The 20918-nt window shown below is 41.4% G+C and overlaps 2 protein-coding genes across 2 annotated transcripts; both read left to right on the top strand.

The window, feature by feature from the left end:
* The first annotated feature begins 1821 nt into the window (after positions 1 to 1821).
* Positions 1822 to 13516, top strand: LOC137264955 (solute carrier family 23 member 2-like). Its single transcript, XM_067800302.1, has 11 exons — positions 1822 to 2220; positions 2835 to 2992; positions 4909 to 4988; positions 5264 to 5325; positions 6440 to 6621; positions 7513 to 7633; positions 7974 to 8130; positions 8717 to 8970; positions 11380 to 11653; positions 12303 to 12398; positions 12928 to 13516. The coding sequence occupies exons 1-11, from the start codon at positions 1822 to 1824 to the stop codon at positions 13203 to 13205; spliced, it is 2061 nt and encodes a 686-aa protein (XP_067656403.1). The 3' UTR covers positions 13206 to 13516.
* A 1861-nt stretch (positions 13517 to 15377) lies between these two features.
* On the top strand, positions 15378 to 19750 carry LOC137266323 (toll-like receptor 4). The gene is made up of 2 exons (XM_067801807.1): positions 15378 to 15407; positions 17033 to 19750. The coding sequence occupies exon 2, from the start codon at positions 17033 to 17035 to the stop codon at positions 19496 to 19498; it is 2466 nt and encodes an 821-aa protein (XP_067657908.1). The 5' UTR covers positions 15378 to 15407; the 3' UTR covers positions 19499 to 19750.
* The last annotated feature ends 1168 nt before the right edge of the window (positions 19751 to 20918 follow it).

Here is a 20918-nt window from a genome sequence, read left to right as displayed (position 1 = left end):
GCGAGTTCGTTCATCAGAAATCTGTCACTGTGTTTGTAAATATCAATCTTATAGAAGGCAAATGTCATGGTGGTCTTCGAAACATTGCGCCAATACCACTTCTGGAATGATGAATGTCATGTCTCTGCTGTTTGTCACACTTCGTGTAGACGAGGTGGTGTGTGTGCGTGTATACGTGCGTGCGTGCATGCGTGTGTCCGTGCGTGCGTGCATGCGTGTGTGCGTGTGTGCGTGTGTGCGTGTGCATACTCACGTACGCGCGCGCGTGTGTTTTGCCGTAACCTTGGCTCGTCACGCTGAAGACCCCTGTTCGATTCGAAAGGTCTTGGTATGTCATGTAAGTAGCTGTATAGGTGTATGAAGCAGAAAGACGAAAACCATTTCGTGTCATCGATAAATACTTGAATCAGGCTCCTTTAGCTGTTGGTATGTCTCGTAATTGTAAATTATTGTCGTTCGTCGGTAGTTTATCAGGTCAACAGGGGAACATATCAAAATCACGAAGGGCTTGTAAATGTTTTCAGACCGAATGGGTATAGTTGTATGTCGCGTTTAGCAATATTTCAACAATTATCACACAAAGGGACAATGGGCTTCAATCAATGTTCCAGGAATAGCACCTCATCTAAAGCATGACGAGCGAACGCTTTAACCACTGAGCTTCCCCCACCTCTTATAGTTTTCAGAAAATTGAGGTTAGACGAGTTGTTGTTAAACTGTATTCGGATAATGTCCAAGGTCATGGCATTCGCTTGTATAAATACTTTGTACACGAGCATGATTGAATTTTTAAGAAATGCAAGTTACTGTAATATTGGCATACTCTTGAATGTGTTACGTGAACAGTCTGAAATAATCCGCCTCCGAAGTCAATATCCTCGAACCATCAAGTAGAAACGTGAAGAAAGATATGAACCATTTTTTTCTGCTTAGACATTGGTCAATGCCTCTCACACACCTAGCAGCCAGTGGGTTTCCAGTGGGGACTGTGAAGTTTGAGGAACTCTGCTGTTCGGCTATACACTGGATGATACATGTGTATATTTGTTGAAGGGTGATATCTCCAGGTCTTGCTTAAAAGTATGGGGAAAGAAAGCTGCATAATTGGGTTTCTTTTCAAAAGAGCTTTCGTTTAATTTTGGACCCGATGGGTACTGATGTCATGTTCCGCTTGGATAAAAACAAGCAGGCATGCAATGGTGATTGGTAATGTGACCTATCCAATGGACGTTGGCCATGTAAATGTGTTGTCCAGAGGGTGTTGACCATGGAATTGAGTTATCCAGTGGTTGCTGGCCATATAACTGTGTTATCCAATGGGTGTTGACCATGGATTCTGTCGAAATAACCTCAAATAGTAAATGTACATGTCATGCATTCCTGGATGATTAAGGCTGTATGGCTTGCCCTACGTGTTACTTAAATGAATTCAACGACCTGTCATTTCGTTATTTAGTAGGACCGTTAACTGAATTACTTTAAGTGCCCTCTTGGGGTACTCCGACACGAAATATGGTTACCCCAACTCACAGGCTGGGAACACAACCTCAGGTTGGCCCAAATTTCCTGCAGGGTTTGAAAGGAGAGGTAAAGTTTCACGACCTGTCTTCGATAAATATCAAATTGCAACTGCATTTGTTCATGAGATTCAACGCCTTGTCACTGACACGTGCTATTTAACAAAATGTTTGCATATTTGTTTATGAATATGTGTGCGTGGTCAGCTGACCTTGCATCGGAAATGCAGATCAGTTAAATAGTGGGGCTGATTGTTTGGATGAATACGAGTCTATTACAGAAGACAAGAATATTGAACAAATTATGGATGGTTGTCCGAACCGTCAAGAGTCCACATCTGGAGACCACAGAGTGTATGGAGAACAAATTATGGATGGTTGTCCGAACCGTCAAGAGCCCACATCTGGAGACCACAGAGTGTATGGAGAACAAATTATTGATGGTTGTCCGAATCGTCAAGAGCCCACATCTGTAGACCACAGAGTGTATGGAGAACAAATTATTGATGGTTGTCCGAATCGTCAAGAGCCCACCTCTGAAGAAGTGATGGCGTATGCAGAACAAGTAATGGATGGTCGTCCGAACCATATAGAGCCCACTTCTGAGGACCAGATCGTGGAAATGGACATCAGCCACAGTAAGCTCCTCTACACCATAGACAAGCCACCCCCGCCTGCGTTCTGGCCCATCTATGGAATTCAGGTAGAGAAACAAACCATTTTTTATGATCAGGTAAAGAAACAAACCATTTTTAATGATCAGGTAAAGAAACAAACCATTTTTTATGATCAGGTAAAGAAACAAACCATTTTTTTATGATCAAGTCATCTGGACTTTTTTGCGCGGCAGCCAACAATTATCCAACTATATTGTTCTGTCATGTACATATCTGAACGTGTTCAATACAAAAACGGGAGTTTTTAGCTGTATCAGCATTGTGGTAACAATTCGGGACGTACACTGGAAAAGGTACGGGTAAGAATTGATCTTCAGGATTCCATAGTTTTACGAATCGGGATAGGCTACTGAGACTCACTGACTTGTTTGATGCATGTCATCGTATCCCAACTGCTCATGATGTCAATCACTGGATTATTTACGGACTCGACTATTTACAGGCCGAATATTGCTGTGTGCCGTGCTAGCACACAATACAAAAACAAAAACATAGGCCGTTTGGTGTGTTCAGGACACATCACAAACATACCTGTGAATCAGGGCATCATTTTCTCAATTTGCATATTTCTTGAATTTTTTGAAAATCCTTATGTTTGGACAGCAGTTGCTATTTGTGTGAACTTTGTTTCGCATTACAGCAAGCGCTGCTTGGAATAACCGGAGCTTTGTCAGCTGCTGTGTTGATAACCAACCGAATTGGAGCTGATGACCTACCGGAAGTGAGGTCAGAGATGCTGAGTCTCTGCTTGTTCACATCCGGACTGGCCAGCCTGTTGCAGATATGTTTTGGATGCAGGTAGGTGCGTCTATTCTAACCAGGCAGTAGCTAAAGAAGAGGTGTGCGATTGGTTACTGACTTCACTCGTCACGTGCAAGAGCCGGCTTCGATTCTCGACAAAAGTGCAATAAGTGGAACACATTTCCCGTGGTACTCACGTGACTCACTCACTGTAAGAATAGAGAGAATAGTATTTAGTTTCAAACATTCAAATTATTTCAAACCTGAATCTAACACCGGTCCCTGTTTTAGTCTCAAATTACTTAATACAGGCTGCATACCATGTGATATAATTGTGTTATACAGTGGCCTGGTGAACTGTATTTCACGTTTGGCAAGGCGTCATAAACTGTCCCAAGGGTTAGGGCTTTTTACAACCACAAACTCAAGTGATATATATAGACCGCATTCCAAATCTGCCACAAGTGTACGCCTATTCATATATTTATCTCTGACAAACACATTTATGCACACATGTGTACACATTTGATGCACTCAGAATGACGAATGTGAACTGAACCAATGTGAGATACCAATGTGAGATCCCAATGTGAGATCCCGGTTGAGACTATATATAACGAACGCAATACACACGTAACTGTATTTTGATGTGTTGACCAAGTTGCTGCTTCATAATGTCTCACAGACCAATCTGGGGCGATGTTGTAGCCTTGTGGTTAAAGCGTTACCTCGTCAAGCCGAAGAACCCGGGTTCGATTCCATAAAATTTGTATAGTGTGGGGAGCCCATGTCTGCTGTCCCCGTGCGTGATATTGCAGGAATATTGCGAAAAAGAGCGTAAAACCAAACCGTCAGTCAGCCACAAACCAATCCATTAACTAATTTGAAAACACTTTCCAACTGACGCGTAGACAGAGAATAAAACCACGAACCGGTTAGTCTGTCAGAAGCCTTGAAACATGCCTAATACATTTAATACGAGTCTAGAATCCACCGCTTCATGGAAATGAAGAAACTTCTTGCCCCTTATTGTAGAAGATATATCGTGTGGGACAGGTAACGACGGGTGGGTAACGAGCCATATTCTCCGAAATGAAAAATATCATTACAAACTGGATGTCAGGAATTATTATAACGGGTGTACGTGTAGGGTAGGGTAACAGGGTACCCGGGTATAGAATTTGGAGCCGTCCCAGGGCTAACGTATATCCAATTCATTCAATGCAGGTGTAGAATCACTCACTTACCACTGAGGGTCGCCCCTTATATACGCTTATTTAAAAAAACAGCATCTCCCCTATGAAAAGATTCTCCCGTATATTGCATAAACTGCTCATAAGAAAGGTACCCATGCTCTGTCATAGTATAACATGTTGGCAATCACCGGATTGTCTGGTCCAGAGCCGATTTGTTTACAAACAACATCATACAACTGTAATACTGCTGAAACACGTGGAAACATCGTCAGATTGTACAATCCACTCTGATTTTGGTCAAGATTTTATATCGATGTGGAAAGAGTCGCTTCTATTCCTAGGACTATCTATCCTACACTAGACACGCCTAGACCGTTGGAAGGGAACGCTATGCCCTTTAAAGAAGGAATGTGGTCTTCACCATTGCTCAATAAGGGAGTGCCTTTGGTAGATACTGCTATGAACAGCAGCCATATCACGAAGTGACAGCTTGATGTAAAGCACTGCAAACGATGAATTGTAATATTTTAGGACTAATCTAGGAGTAGAATCCACGATGATGCATTTCTAACATTCCTCATGACTACCGGTCGCCATGCTACTCCAATTCCATTGGAACTGCACTATTCCTACAATTGAATACAAGTTTAAATAATCCTCTTCAATTATTCAAGGATGTTATTGTTTTGAAAAGAGCATCGTATTATAGTTTGTGTCTCCAGAATGTATCTCCGTTATCTATTGGTAATGTCCTCACTGGTATTCTCGTTGCTTCAGACTCCCGCTTGTCCAGGGACCCAATACTGCATTCATCATCGCTATCACTGCCACCTTGAGTGACCCCAAATGGTCAGATGGTAAATGTTCACACAGTTTATTACGTCGTTCATCAAAGGACAAGCACAAATAATCACGAGGGGTAGACATGGTGCAAACAATTATATTGTTGACGTCTTTATAGCCTATTGTGATTGGTTTTCTTACAGAAAGTGGAACACCTATTTACTCTCAAATCGAAGAAAAGATGGTTTTATTTCAAAGTGTCTAGTTCTGAAGAAAATGAAAAAAAGAAATCTAATGATTATTTGTAACCTTATGCAGAGTGTCACCTGGAGGTGTTTCCTTTCCTCAGAGTCACTGCAGGAACATGTTGACGGAAACGGGACATCAACTTGGAAGATACGGCTGAGAGAGGTTTCATAAATGTCTTTGATACTGTAACATAAAACCAAAATAAGTTGACTAAGATACACTGGATTATGTCAAACCCTTTAGTAAAATGCACAACACAGATATAAACAAACAAATAGAAGTGTGTGTTGGAATTGGCAACATCAACATCTCTCTTCCAAGCTCCATTGAATATTGTAAATTATGAAATAAATTAGTAAATTTATTAATACTTATCTTATCTCACTCTGTGCTCTTATCCTTCTCCCTTTATTTTTAAGTGGGGGATTATCTGACATGTTAAATATACCACCGCACGCGAACGCCATGGAGACCCTTGTACTTGCAGGTCAGTCAACTCCTGAATGTGACCCATTGGCTTGACACCGTCACCCATTCTCCCTCGAGAATATATCCTACATCATAGTGTGTGTGTCGAATTGTACGATTCAGATCGCAAAACCCATGTCGGGTAAGACTATCACGAGAAGCCAAGAGAAAGCTGGATCAGGGATGATCTAGGGAACTTATGTATTTGAGCCATTATTTGTGTACAATAATCTAAATCTTGACAGGGTAAGACTGGAATATCCCGGTACCGCTTTGTGTGCCAGCGGAGTGGTTTGAGGTCTAATTACGTAGTGATTGCTCTTAACCAAGAACGGCTGCGTGAAAATGAACCCGATGATTACTGTTCGATCACTACTTTTAAACCAAACCAAATCTATTTAGGTCGATCCTATGAACTACCCCAGCTTCAGTACTCTCTAGGAGGTAAGGGGAGACAGTGTCAAACATTCCTCTTTTCACTTCATTTTCATTATGACGCCATAACAAGATGATAGAAATTCACAACTAGGTGCTGGAGGACGTCAAAGCTGCCCCAACCACAGTACACTACGAGACACAAGGATATGTAGTTAGGTAGTTTTTATTTTGGCTTCGCAAGATCAAACACCACCGTGGTTAATGAATATGTCTAAATGAGAGGAAGTATTGATGTGACTTCATCCGGTCTTCATTCCCGGTACAATACCTTCCTCAGGAATGGGAAGAGGAAGAAAAAGGAGAATGCACAGTGTGAGATAGGAGACGCTTGTTAGAATACAATACTCTTTGAGCGCATCGTCGTATTCAGATCCAGGGTAACCTGATGCTGGCATCTGGAACTCAGTTTTTTCTTGGAGTCTGTGGAATCCTTGGTTTCATAATGAAGTTCATTGGGCCGCTGACAGTAGCGCCATGTGTGACGACCTTGGGGGTGACGCTCTGCGGGTACATGATACCACTGTGTGAACAGCACTGGGGCATCGCCAGCATGTAAGTAGTCAGGGTGTACAAATGGTGGCCCTTTGGTGATATATGGTTCTAAAGTGAATAACACAAGTAGCCCTCTGTTTGTACATGTTTCCAGCATGAAATCAACATTATCTAGTTCACAGAATGTCATGCAGAGCTGGAGGTGACCCGAGTATGATACATGGTTCGATTGTGCAGACATGTCTTTGGAACAACAAGCTTGACACCATATCACTGTGTGAACGCCAACTAGGACAGCTTCCAGTTAGGACATTTACTGTATAGTATTTCACAGCGAAGCCTGATGGTAGTCTCTGAAACCACTGTGAGAACGTCGGGAAAATACATTAAGCCGAACGAAAGAGAATTTGCTTCTGTAAAGATAAACAGTGAAACTTTGTACATTATCTTAAACATAATTCAAAGCTGACCTGAAAAGAACTTGCTGAAAATTCCGTTATCGGCTTCTGTAAAAGGACAATTAGTAGGAACCTTGTGCATTATGTTAATCAGAATTTAAAACAGTATCTAGGTTACATGATAGCAAGTCAAGCACTACCTGTTGAAAAGGCGAAAGTAAGGCAGGTCACAGGTGTGGATTTGGTGCTAACACTCCAAGATTCGAACACACTGTAACTTAATCCCTCCTAATGGATGGTTTTATGCACACCAGTACGTTGAGGCCATTGTGTCCTTAATAACAATTTAAAGACTGATCTCCCTATATCTAGCCATGGTGTCATTTATGAGTCCCGATGGTCCAGACAGCTGGTTTTCAACAACAGTGTAGCTCTGGTACAAGATGATTAAAAGGACTGAAAAGAAATCAGTCGTCAACAACTGCTGTACTGCGTTATGCTCATATACCAGTTTTGCATTTTATGATTGTACGGTGTTTTTATCATTCAACAGGTCAATACTTCTCATCCTGCTGTTTTCATTGTTTCTCGTCAAAGTGAAGCTTCCGCTTCCAGCGTTCAGTGGAGGGAAGACGTGCCACGTTATTCGGTACCCTCTGTTTCAGCTCAATTCTGTGAGTGTTTGGAAAATAGTCTCTAAAAATAAATACATTGCCATCAGTCTAGCTCTAATACTGTAACATAAATGACTTTCATTCACGTCACAGTTGTAGAGGCAATGTGGCACATACCGAACTGATAAGGTCCCAACCCATTCAGGTACACTGGAATATTCGCATCACACCCTTCAAGTTAATGCATTATCAAGTGTATGTACTCTTATAATCACAATAGCCTATGCCTTGAAGCCACTTTCTCTTTGCAAAACCACTTTCATAAGAATGTCTCGTATTACGCATGGACTGTCATAGAAGTGAGGAGGCTTAATATTATAAATAATTGTTTCATTAACAGATTCTTTTAGCAATGGCTGTTTCATTCCTCGTATGTCACGTGCTGACTGTGACAGACACGTTACCTAGCAACTCCACTATACATGGTCACTTGGCTAGAACTGATGTCCGAGTGAGCGCACTTCATGACGCAGACTGGTTTTATATCCCTTTACCATGTAGGTAGACCTGGTACGATCAGTTAATGTAACTTAACTGTCTTACAAAAAGACCCTTATTGCTGTGATTGTAGTATTATAATTTAATGTATGGGAGTTACGACCACCTTAGTGCTAAGATCTATTTGTACAACGGTACCTTGAAAACTGAGAACAAATATAAAAAAATATGATTAATTGTTAACTTTACAAATTCGAAACGAAAGCTGGATCAAAGTGATTCCTAAATGGGCACTTGAGTATAACTTGAGTATGTAATATGAGGAATAATTACTTTGGCTTTAAGAGTTTAACATATGTTATATGTGGGATGGCACTTTACCAGAAAATACAGATTGTACTATTTTTGTTGGGTTGAGTCCCATCCGGGATTGCAACCCCCGCCCTCAAAGTGACGCTTGCACCTAATCGCCAGCACACGAAGTCCACCAAACCGACAAAACTACCGCGACTTCCATTAAAGAAGTGTAATCTCACTATATAACATATGTTTCATTTGACCACTTTCTAAATGACACTGTGTATTCGTAGGTTTAAGACTTTTCTGAAATATGGCTTATTTGTGTGGTTTGTGTTGTATTTGCAGTTCAGTATGGGCCACCAGCTATCAGTAGCTCGGGCTATGTGTCCATGTTGACTATTATGATGATAGCTGTGATTCAACTTCCTGGCGTCTATCAAACAGTTGCTCTAGGAACAGGAGCCCCTCCACCACCCTCTCATGCCATCAACAGAGGTATGGCAGTGGACGGGTTGTCTGGAGCAGTCAGCGGTATGCTGGGAGGCGTGTGTGCAAGTGTTGTGTACGTCCAAAGCCTTGGAGTTATCGCCGTCACAAAGGTAAGATACAGACAACAGGGATCAGTTAGAAGGGTACGTAACATGATATCAGATCCGCCACAAGACTCTGTGAAAGCTGTGTACAGGCCGTGTATTTACAATGCCGCAATCACCTCTACGTGACATGATATCAGATCCGCCACTAGACTCTGTGAAAGCTGTGTACAGGCCGTGTATTTACAATGCCGCAAACACCTCTACGTAACATGATATCAGATCCGCCACTAGACTCTGTGAAAGCTGTGTACAGGCCGTGTATTTACAATGCCGCAAACACCTCTACGTGACATGATATCAGATCCGCCACTAGACTCTGTGAAAGCTGTGTACAGGCCGTGTATTTACAATGCCGCAAACACCTCTACGAAACGTGATATCAGATCCGCCACAAGACTCTGTGAAAGCTGTGTACAGGCCGTGTATTTACAATGCCGCAAACACCTCTACGTAACATGATATCAGATCCGCCACAAGACTCTGTGAAAGCTGTGTACAGGCCGTGTATTTACAATGCCGCAAACACCTCTACGTAACATGATATCAGATCCGCCACTAGACTCTGTGAAAGCTGTGTACAGGCCGTGTATTTACAATGCCGCAAACACCTCTACGTAACATGATATCAGATCCGCCACTAGACTCTGTGAAAGCTGTGTACAGGCCGTGTATTTACAATGCCGCAAACACCTCTACGTAACATGATATCAGATCCGCCACTAGACTCTGTGAAAGCTGTGTACAGGCCGTGTATTTACAATGCCGCAAACACCTCTACGTAACACGATATCAGATCCGCCACTAGACTCTGTGAAAGCTGTGTACATGCCGTGTATTTACAATGCCGCAAACACCTCTACGTAACACGATATCAGATCCGCCACAAGACTCTGTGAAAGCTGTGTACAGGCCGTGTATTTACAATGCCGCAAACACCTCTACGTAACACGATATCAGATCCGCCACAAGACCCTGTGAAAACTGTGTACAGGCCGTGAATTTATAATGCCGCAAACACCTCAAACACTAGTCTGTCGTACAGACCCTGAAGTATATATATCCGAGAAAGCCACGCAAGTCTAGAAAATGTGGCAAGTCTAGATTTTCTTAGCTTCTGAAAATGAAGGAAGTCTCAGGGCTCCATTTCATTTTTTTATTTTTTTTCACTATGAACGTTTTTTTCAGTAAAATATGTTCATTTCGGAGACTAGCTGTTAGTCTACTCAAAGACAAAACTAGTGGCTTTGTGGTTAAGGGGTCGGTTTTTGAGATTCTGAATTCGCCACAAAGACGAAAGTCCTTGACTGGTCAATCACGAAGTATTCACAATCTCGAAGCCACCTCTGAGGTAAAACTTGAGGATCTGTGGTCAATTGCAACTGCTATGAATGCGAAGTTTCTAATTCGTCACAAAGATAATACGCCTGGAGCTTTGTCCGATCACACATTTGGGTAATCACAACCACTAGGCCGTGGATCTGTCCTCAGTCACTAGGTGACGCCGTCGGTTTCAAAGGAATTCCCGTGCTTCAAATACTCAATAACACCCGGAAATTGGCCAAAACATGATGTTTATCTCCTAATTTGACTTTTTAAATGGCATTGTGTGATCAACTGGGTATACATTAGGAAGTATTAAACGTTATGAAAATAGTGAAAAGGATAAATCGTTTTGTCAATACCAAGATATTCATGATCTCAGAAGGTAAACTGAACACAGGTTGTTATGGGTAGATAGCTGTTTCCAGGCGACATTTTCATGATCGTTGACTCGTCACAAAGTTTGGCAGTCACAATGATTTTTTTCTGAGATGAAGAGGTACAGCAATGCAAGTTCGTGTTAAAATATGTAGGTGAAAAGCTTCAACTATGGTTATGGTTACTTATATTTTCATAATACCTGGGGTTTTGTATGAAAGATACATATATATCTAGTACCCTCGCCCTTAGAGGCGAGGAGAATGTTGGAGAGAGTCCATGTCAGGTAGTGGCCAAGCCAAAACTAGTTCTGAAAACATGTCTTTAAAACAAGCTTATCCCTGGTTAAAAATGAGCACAAATCAAATCGGTTTGAGACATTAATGTATTTCTGTGAAAGTGATTTGAAAATGTATTGAAAACGAGTCATGTTTTGAATCAAAAACATTCTTTTTTCGATAAAATGTTTTTTTCTTGACGTTTCGAGTGTGTTGACACAATTTTGAATGTGACACTGTTTAGTAATTCAAAGTTTCATTTTAAAGATAGAAATTAAGGCATTTTTTTCTCTTTACGTCAAGACATTTTTTGTTGTGTTGGGTTTCTTGAAACACTTGCATCAAAACGTTTTTCCGACTTTTTAGTTTCTTTCAAAACACACAAAAGTTATTTTGTTAAATGGTTACTCCTTACTGTCGACTTTATCTTCCGTAGGTGGCCAGTCGAGCTGTGTTCGTGACGGCTGCCTTCCTTACCATAGTAATGGGCTTCATTGGCAAGTTTGGAGCAGTCTTTTCTCTTATTCCCGACCCTGTAATTGGTGGATTCGGCTTGATGACAATGGGCATGATTATTGCCGTGGGCGTGTCCATGTTCCGATTGGTGAATCTTTCATCCTCCCGGAATCTGATGATCATAGGGCTCTCTTTGGCTCTTGGCCTGCTGCTGCCGGCCTGGGTGACCAAGAACGACAACTCTATCAATACAGGTACACGCCAGAAAAGAGCAGAATCTGGTTGTTGCTAACCAATGCTTGTCATAACGATTTTGCATGTTAATGGTTGAAATTCTAATTTCAAAGTTGGTCTGATTATGGCTCTAGCTTTGTCAGTATCATCTGACTGTTTTTATTGTTTCATTCCGCATTCCCCGGCCACACTGAATTTTCATTCCGACGTGAAATAAAATGAAGTTTCTTTGTGATATTTCCCCGCTGCTGTTGGAGTTTTAGCCATAACGGGATAAAAATAATACTCTTCCCTTGCTTCTCATAAAACCACCGACGTTCTTCATCTACATCAGTAAAGCAAAGCGACTCGATCTACATGGCATTGATTGAAAGAACATTGCCCAGTAATCTAAAGTCACTTTTATTTATATTTTCCTAAATTAAAGTCGCCTTCCTCCTCTCTTGCTGGCCGAGGTTGAGGAGTTGAGAAACATAAAAATACGGATGGACGATCCATGAGGGTGTCTTACACAAACGTTGTACAGGTCCAAGACTTACACCACTTCGATCTACTATCCAGCTGAAGATGGCCTGACCAAGTAGTACAAAATATTGTTCAAAACAGAAAACTCGACTCTCTCACCCACACATTTCTCACAATGATGACAGTTTACACTTTCCGCTCCAGGAATAAAAGAACTTGACAAGGTCATCGTCATCCTGCTGTCCACCCCTATGTTTGTCTCCAGTTTTGTTGGCTGCACCCTTGATAATCTAGCTCCAGGTAAGACCTTATTTTGGAGTCTTGTGGTTGTATCTATTTGCGTTTGCAAGAAACCCTGCAGACTCAGTAACTTGTGTCATCGTAACCTGACAGCGTGGATCGTCGCTCATGACATCAATCACCGAATAAAGCTGAATGGGGGAATTCTGAGTTAGTGATGAAAAGTCATTTACCCTTTCTGGACAAAACACATTCGTAGGAGCTGTGGTCTGTGACATCAGAGAATTGTGGTTCAATGACGAATAAATGTCAAAGAGTAATAAGAAATCATTACATCAAGTTCCATACATGTTTTTTTTTAAATACTATGTTATTGCTCCGCCCTTTGCCCATCAAACACTTCCTTCAGACCAACAAAGCTACATAGCATATGCAGAAATATTCAATCAGTTGCCTTTATGATCTTCGCAAAAGAACAGCTATTTCAACTAGTTCTGTGTAAACATAAATCGACACACGCATGTCGACTGCTGAAATATGCAACACGTGTCAGTTCGACAGAAGTTTACTGTACCTTATTTTGTTTCAGGTACTCGAGAAGAACGAGGCCTATCCACACGGTGCGACAAGTCATCAGGAACAGCACTTCCTGACGTGTGTACAGATGACCCCTACAAGTTGCCATATATCTCCTCGCTCCTCAGCAAGCTCAGCTGTTGTGTTTTCCTCCCCATATCTCCCACATATAATACTGGCATCTCTTGTAAACCTTGTCAGAGGAGGGAACGGAATCCCTCCCAATTTGCAGCTGACAACCCAGTGGTGTTGACTGACGTGGATGCCGGAACTGAGGACCGAGTGTCATAAGAGAACAGAACCTATGACTTACTAGTGTTTATCAACTGCACCACTATAGAGGAACAGAGTACATTACTTCCTAGTGTGAATAAACACCGGTTATAACGAACTGAAAAGGGCTGCTATAGGGGAACAGACTATATGACTCTCCAGTGTGAATAAACACCGGTTATAGCGAACTGATAGGGACCACAATAGGGGAAAAGAGTCACTAGTGTGTGTCAACAATGGCTGTAACGAAGGCAAAGGCACCACTACGAGGGAACAGCGTACATGCATGACTTGCCAGTGTGTATCAACTGTAGTTATAACGAACTCAAAGGGACCACTATAAGGGAACAGTGTATCAACTGCACCACTACAGTGGTGTTGCTATATGTAACAGTTCACTATATTCATTTTTCTATGAAAAGCAACCAAAGCTCGTTACATCCATCAGTTCGTTATAAGCATATTCGTTACAAAAGTAGTTTTCTGTTGTCACGTTGATGTGATATATTATAGTGTAAAAACAAAGAGCTGTGCACTTTACCCGTATTCCTAGATGCTACGTTACATGATAGCTCTTCAAGAATAATTGTATGGTACAGTAGAACATGATATGTTTGCACAATGTTCGTTAGTGGGACGGCATTGTGTTGAGGGAAGCGCTATACCTTCCGTGTTCAGAGATGTGCAAATACGCCGAAGTTGTTTGTAAATAGAATGGTTGTTTGAACAGCATTTGGTGGATGTAACCTCTGTAGGGCCCCGAGGTCGGGTCAGATCTCGAGCGTGCAGTGAGGATCGGTTTTCTGGATCTAACTGTCGCATTATCTGCACGCCGTGGGTCATTGTCCATCCTTTCACCCCCTGTTGTGGTCCACATCGGATTACTATTTGGTCGAAAATTAAATCACTAAGGATGCATTAGGCTTACTGCCCCGCTGACCCACACTGTAAACGCCAAGAATTAACTCACTCACACGTCATCTCGACATAGGGTAATAGATACAAGGTACTCTGACTGCATGTGGGTATGTATCTATATAATACCAGAGACCATATAATAGAATATATGGTCTCTGCTGATACTGATCCGGATTTACATTACATGGTACCCTGGCTGTGCTTGTGTGCATGTCCCTATCTAATACTGATCCCGGTTGTACATAACACCTCACCACGTCATGGGGTAATGGATACAAGACACCTTGCTCCATGTGTGCATGTCTCTGTCTAATTCTGGTCTCGCTTGTACATCACGTCACCTCGCCATGAGGTAACAGATACAAGGTACCCTGGTTGCATATGTGCATGTCTCTATCTCAGACTAATCCCGATTGCACATCACACCTCACCTCGACTCTTCATGTGCAATGAGCAGGCATTGTCGGAGTAAGAGATGTGTTGAGGTGAAGTGGATCGTGTAGCAGCAATATAATAAACTCATGTAAGTGTGTATATTGTGATGAGTCATTGATTTTCATCCTACGTCTATGACATCATAATAGTTGACGTTTCATGTATGCGGCACATCTCTGACGTTCCCGACGTGGTGTACTGGAGTACTGGACAAAAATGTATAAAACCACATACATTTCTCACATGGCAATTCGTGCGGGCGATCTGGTCACGTCGTCACACTAGTGACTGAGTATAGTTATATACCCCTTTTAGCAATATTCCACTAAAATCACGGTGGGGGACACCAGAAATGGGTTTCACACATTTTCCCTATTTTTTAGAGTCGAACCCGGGTCTTCGGTGTGACGGGTAAACACCTTACCCTCTAAGCTATCCCACCACCCCTCGCCACACTGATATTATTGAAGCGTGACAGCAATCGATTAATAATTGATTAACGTGAACCTCGATAAAGGCATTTTTGATAAGGCAGCATGCAGTCCAACCTCAACTCTCGTCATTCAGTACACGCCCATTTTGTTAGCAAAACTACATACATATGTTTTTAGAGGAAACCCAGTCTTGCCGTTTATATAAATATTTCGCTGCACTGCGACTGCGTCTACATCTTTGAGTATTATTAACGACCAATGCGGCAACATAGTTTTGTGGTCAGGAAACAGCTACTCCACTCATTCTATCGGCTCTGACGCGACACAGAACAATAGTATTGTGCGGAAGTTGACATCACAAGGACATTCTGTTGGGAGTTTTCACAAAGTCGGCGACACCCCTGCAGTCTACAGTCGTCTCAGAAGCTGCAAGGTGGGTATGGTGTGTTTCATGGTACAATGTTCATTATTTTGTGGTTTGTCTTGCATATACAAATAAACGATTTGAACACAGATGGGTGAGTCTTGGCGACGAGACTCTGAGATTGAGGTAGTCATGCATGAAATTTTTTGTCCTTGAGTTAGTAAGATTAGATGCAAATATAAAAACGTAACTAAACTCCGAATACTTGAAACAGCGAGATTATTGACTTTATTCCAATACTTTTGATAAAACAAAACTCTATGTGTTCCAAAAGAGGAGCAAATGTTATGTAAAAGGTTTAGTATGGTTAGTTGTTTTGTCATTTGGGGGATTTGTTTGTAATTTCCACGAAATATTTCAGAAATGGGAATCGTTATTCTAGAGCTTATTTAATATGTCTTATCAACTTTATTCCCTGCCTCTTTCAACAAATCTACAGCTTCTACATTCATCGATCAACTAAACCTCTACACAACGAAACCATATTTCTGGTATGGCATCGGTAGCTTGTATGCGAAAATAATGGCTTGACTGTTGTACATATGGTGTGATCAACGGATCAACGGATAGTTTTGAAGATACTGTCCTGCAGGGTGAAGAACCTAGAACCTTTGTCCCCCATATCACACGTTCTTTTTCACCCTAATCAATTCTCATAATCATTATCACCAACCAGTGTTTTGAGCCAGCTCATTGCTGGGAAACCTTTTATAATCGCTATTGTCGAACAACCACCAGCTAGAAAGGCGATATTATCCTGTTGCAATTTCAAGCAGGAAGCAGAGTTACTTTTTTAATATAAACTCGAGAAAAGTGGCTCGTCCTCATTCGCCAGTGGATTATAAGGCCAAGGTGCGTGCAGGCTAGCTCCCTCTCCCCCCTTCCCGCTACCCTCCTCCATATAACACACTATCTGGCTGATCCAATATTTACCAATACGAAACCCAATCCCAAATGAAACTGATAGAGCTCCGAAAGTGTTTTCAACAGTCCAAGCAGCTTATGTAGGATTCGGAAACTTAGTAGTAAGTCGGAGTCGTACATTTAGGTCTGCGATGGAAGGTAAGGGGCACGGCTTAAGATGACATCGTGTCTAAGTGATACAAACTCTAAGGAGCATCAAGACGTTTCACCCGGAAATAGGTGTGGCATCATGGAAGCCAATATATGTACAGCCAAACACCCTTGTGCCGAACTTACAATTGCCAAGAACTGAAAGCTCTCTCCCAGTATTTTCCACCTAGTCATCGTTCTGTGGTTGTGTTGAACCTCCGATAACTCGAAGTATTTATGTAGGCTCCTTCATCGGGGGAGCCTCACTGTCACTTGTGGTTAACTAAATGGCAGTGGGGGGATTAACAAGCGATTAAGATTAAGTATGGTCTGTTCTGAAATTTATTGTATATAACTGAACTATGCATATGACAACACACCCCACTAAATCCATTGTCACAATATTTTGTCACAACATTTATGTTCGGGGCACAGTGAAGTTAAACCAATTCAACTTCGACATACAGGTGTTTGCTGTATATTTCACATTTTTCGTAAAAGCTTTGCTTCTTTGCAAAAACTTTCAAATTCCTGTCTTGGTAGTTTAGTATTATATACATGAAATTGTACTTTCCTTTCAGATGGGCCCCCGTGCATGCTTAGCTGCACTGCTGTACATACACATATCATGTATGCTCTTCGCTGATGGAATGAAGACCGCTCATGCTGCATGTCCCCCATGCACGTGTGGCAGAGACCTATGTTACGAAGGTGTAATGGTCAACTGCACTGGACTACGCCTGAAGAGCCTTCCTGTTCAGCTGCCAGTCAATTCCACCACATTACTTCTCAGCAACAACTCGCTGATGAACCTGACAGATCGCATGTTTCAACGCTTTCCTCATCTTCGAATTCTTGACCTCTCTAATAATTCCATCTTTGTTATTCATAAAAATGCATTTTATGGAATATCCAAACTGAAGACGCTAAACCTGGAGTTCAACCATTTGGTACTGGACTCCAAAACTTATCACCCCGATGTGTTTAAAGATCTAAAGGACTTAGAAGAGTTAAAGATCGTAGATAACGACAACGAGACATCTCGTCCGAACGCCTCCTACCCAGATCAGAGTCTGAAACACCTGACCTCTTTGAAGGTTCTCCATCTTGATGGACTTCCGGTTGATTTTGGACTTGGATTCAGTCAATTGAGAAATCTGGCGAATCTTACATTATCGGGGAGAATGGGATACTGTTATTTGCCGGTGTTGCACAACTCCACATTCACCAATGTAGCCACAGTTCAAACCCTACGGATCAGTCACTGCAACATTTATAACTCAGACCTTCTCACCTTTCAACCACTGAAGCAGATCAAGTCCATAGACATGTCCGACAACAGACATTTTGGCTTCCCAAATTTCACAAGTTCCACCTTCGGTTTGCAAAATTCTTCTTTGGAAAAACTGAATATAAACCGTATAAATCCGGAATATGATGTATGCATACACTTCGAAGCAAAACACATTCAACACCTTGCGAACACGCCTTTGAAGGAACTACATGTGGACGGAAATGGAATCATAGGGGTTGAAAAAGAAGCCATAACCTACATGCCGAGACATCTTGAGTTAATATCAGCCCGAGATAACAAATTTCAGTTTGGTCTTTACATTTTCCATGGGTTTGCCCTTACTGCTTTAAAGTTTATTGATGTTTCAGGAATTAACAAAATGCCGCCAATGCCATTCTTTAAGCGAAGTGCAGACACACGTCCATTCTCTCTGTCGTCATATATACCCGTTCCTCCTAACCTCGAAGTCCTTATTGCGTCAGAGTGTTATTTTACTGGTAAGATCACACCCGGGGGCATTATGAAGAATAACATCAAACAAGTGATTGTCAATGACAACTTCTTGACTGCCCTGAACGGACCTATTGCAGGTATGGAAAAGGTTGAGCATTATGACTTTTCCAACAATATCCTTGAAGAAATAGGAAAGGAATACTTTTCTGAAAATAATTCTGTTTCCAAACTCAACCTTTCAAACAACATCCTCGGGGGAGCTTTAGCTAAAGATACAAAAGGATATATATTTCACAACTTAACCAAAGCCCGTCTCATTGACCTTTCACAGAACAGAATTGCATTCCTTCCGAGACAAATCTTTTCAGGGCTGAAGAGTGTCGAAGTGATCATTCTGACTGACAACTATTTGCGGTCATTTGAAGTCAACCTCCCTACAACGCTGAAAAGACTTGTCCTGTCAGGAAACAAAATAGAAACGTTATCTCGAGATGTTCTGAGTCATTTTGACGACTTGCCCAAGATGCAATTATACCTACGGTACAATCCAATATCATGCACATGCCAAGGGTTAGACTTCTTGAACTGGTTGAGTAAAAACATACGTCGTGTCCACAGCCTGGAAAACATGCATTGTGAACTTGAACCTGGTCATGAAACTGCACTGGCAAATTTCGATGTTATTTTTCGAACTCTCAACAAAAGTTGTAACCTTGGAAACGTGATAGCTTTGGCCTCGTCTTTATCGGTGACCATATTTGTGGTTGGAATCATTGGCTTCACCATTGGTTACCGCCACAGATGGAAGATAAGGTACATGTACTATGTGAGCAGAAGCAAATATCGAGTGCAGCAGGCTGAAGATGATGATTTCCAATATGATGTGTTTGTTTCGTATGCGTCCTCAGACAGACGCTTTGTCATTGACTCACTACTCCCAGAGCTTGAAACAAAACGGGAACTGCGAGTGTGGATCCACGACAGAGACTCTATTCCAGGTGATCAAATAGCCGACACCATTGTTGACGTTGTGAGAAAAAGCCGGAAAACTCTGGTCCTTGTGTCGCCTTCTTTCCTTGTCAGCCACTGGGGAGAGTTTGTCTTCAATATGGCCCGCCTAGAAGGAAATGATCGCCGTCTTAGCGTACTGCTTGTTGTCATGTATAAATATGCGCCAATCAGTGCTTTATGGAAGGATATGTCAGTGATGGTTCGAAACAACAATTATCTTGAGTATACAGAGGACCCACATGGAAAAGTGGTATTTTGGGGGGATATATTTGACGCTATCAGATCTTAATTTGTAATTGTAATTTACTTCAAGAAGTTGTTTATCATTTCAGATGGCGTTGCTTACAAATAATACAGCAAATATTTCTGTTTTATGAATTCCTTTTAGGATGTTGAATTGCAAATCTCATTTTTGCGTTTTGCTTGTAGAAGAAGGTATTCCATTTTTTATGATAAAATGCTGGGCGTATAAACAATAGAATGTAACTGCTTTCGATAACGTTTTGTGCTTTGGATTTTCAATAAAAAAACTTGTGCGTGACCACTCATGTTTCTCAACTATTTGACCCATCATAAGTATATGGAAAGAACCAACTGCATGTATAATGACACATCTGTCACTTGTTGGTTAAACTCAGTAAGTGAGTGAGTGAGTTAATATATAACGTCACACCGGCAGTATAAACTGAATAAGGCTGAATGAGACTCTTCCCTGTGTTATTAGTACGCACGTTTCTATGTTACAATAATTAAAGCACAAATAAAAAAATAATTAAAGTATCATGATGGCGCATGATCCTTTTGTGTATAGGTTTATAGGGCAGTTTGATATTAATCAGTTGGTTAAAGGCACAATATCACACATTTTCGACAATAACTTGGCCCATATTACATATATTGGGGTATATGCACTCACCTCAGCTTCTTACTGACATAATAAAAAAAGGTGTCCCTTACGACTTTCCTGAAATCGATAATTGAATCTTCGAGGCGAAAAGCTCCCAAACAGAGAAAACATGCTTATATGGAATTAAAACAACTGCTCCGAACATCGGAACCTGTCGCACGCGATGTTGTCGGTGTTTCAATCTGGTTTCAATCACACGTTGTTCTTAAAGAGCGTTCCATGGGACATAACTTCGCTTACAATGACATTCGACCGGTTGACGGCGCGAGTGTCCATTTGATGCAACGTTGAATTAATTCATTCGAACGTTTTAATTTCAGATTGTAATCTAAATTTGGCATAAATGATGTAGTTAGTATTATTGAGAGAAATGCATCACATTTTTTTTGCGAAGTGTGTTTTGATGTAGTGCCTTTAACTAAAAAATGGAAAATTGTACAGTGGAAGCTGTCAAAACTGGCATCTGTCCAATCCAGCAAATTGTCAACACCAGCATGAAATCAGTCCCATCCGTGACTTGTACATATATCATCACCTCTACAATCTGGCACATTGTCTAAACTAGATTATTAATTCAGTCCCAAAGAGTGCCGGTTTAGACAGCTTCCACTCTATTTGTGTTGGCATGGTTGCACCGGGATACTGTCAGCACGATAAGTTAAATTCGCAGACATTTACCTCCTTGGTGTATCAACCCAACAAAGATGACAAGCCAAAGATAAAATCTGGTTGCAAATTCAGTGATCAGTGACTATGGACACGATCAAGGGACACAGCCTACTTTCCTTACTAGTTGAACAAA

Source organism: Haliotis asinina, chromosome 15 (genome assembly GCF_037392515.1).
Source record: "Haliotis asinina isolate JCU_RB_2024 chromosome 15, JCU_Hal_asi_v2, whole genome shotgun sequence".
NCBI classification, from domain to species: domain Eukaryota; kingdom Metazoa; phylum Mollusca; class Gastropoda; order Lepetellida; family Haliotidae; genus Haliotis; species Haliotis asinina.
Note: the sequence above shows the minus strand (reverse complement) of the source record. Positions and strands in the feature narration are given on the sequence as shown.

Bases quoted from the DNA above. Each gene is read 5' to 3' on its own strand.
- LOC137266323 (XM_067801807.1), top strand. From the start codon at position 17,033: ATGGGCCCCCGTGCATGCTTAGCTGCACTGCTGTACATACACATATCA.
- LOC137264955 (XM_067800302.1), top strand. From the start codon at position 1,822: ATGGATGGTTGTCCGAACCGTCAAGAGTCCACATCTGGAGACCACAGA. The intron at 5,326-6,439 runs GTTTCATAAATG...CGTCGTATTCAG, and splicing joins GGAAGATACGGCTGAGAGAG to ATCCAGGGTAACCTGATGCT. The intron at 6,622-7,512 runs GTAAGTAGTCAG...ATCATTCAACAG, and splicing joins CACTGGGGCATCGCCAGCAT to GTCAATACTTCTCATCCTGC.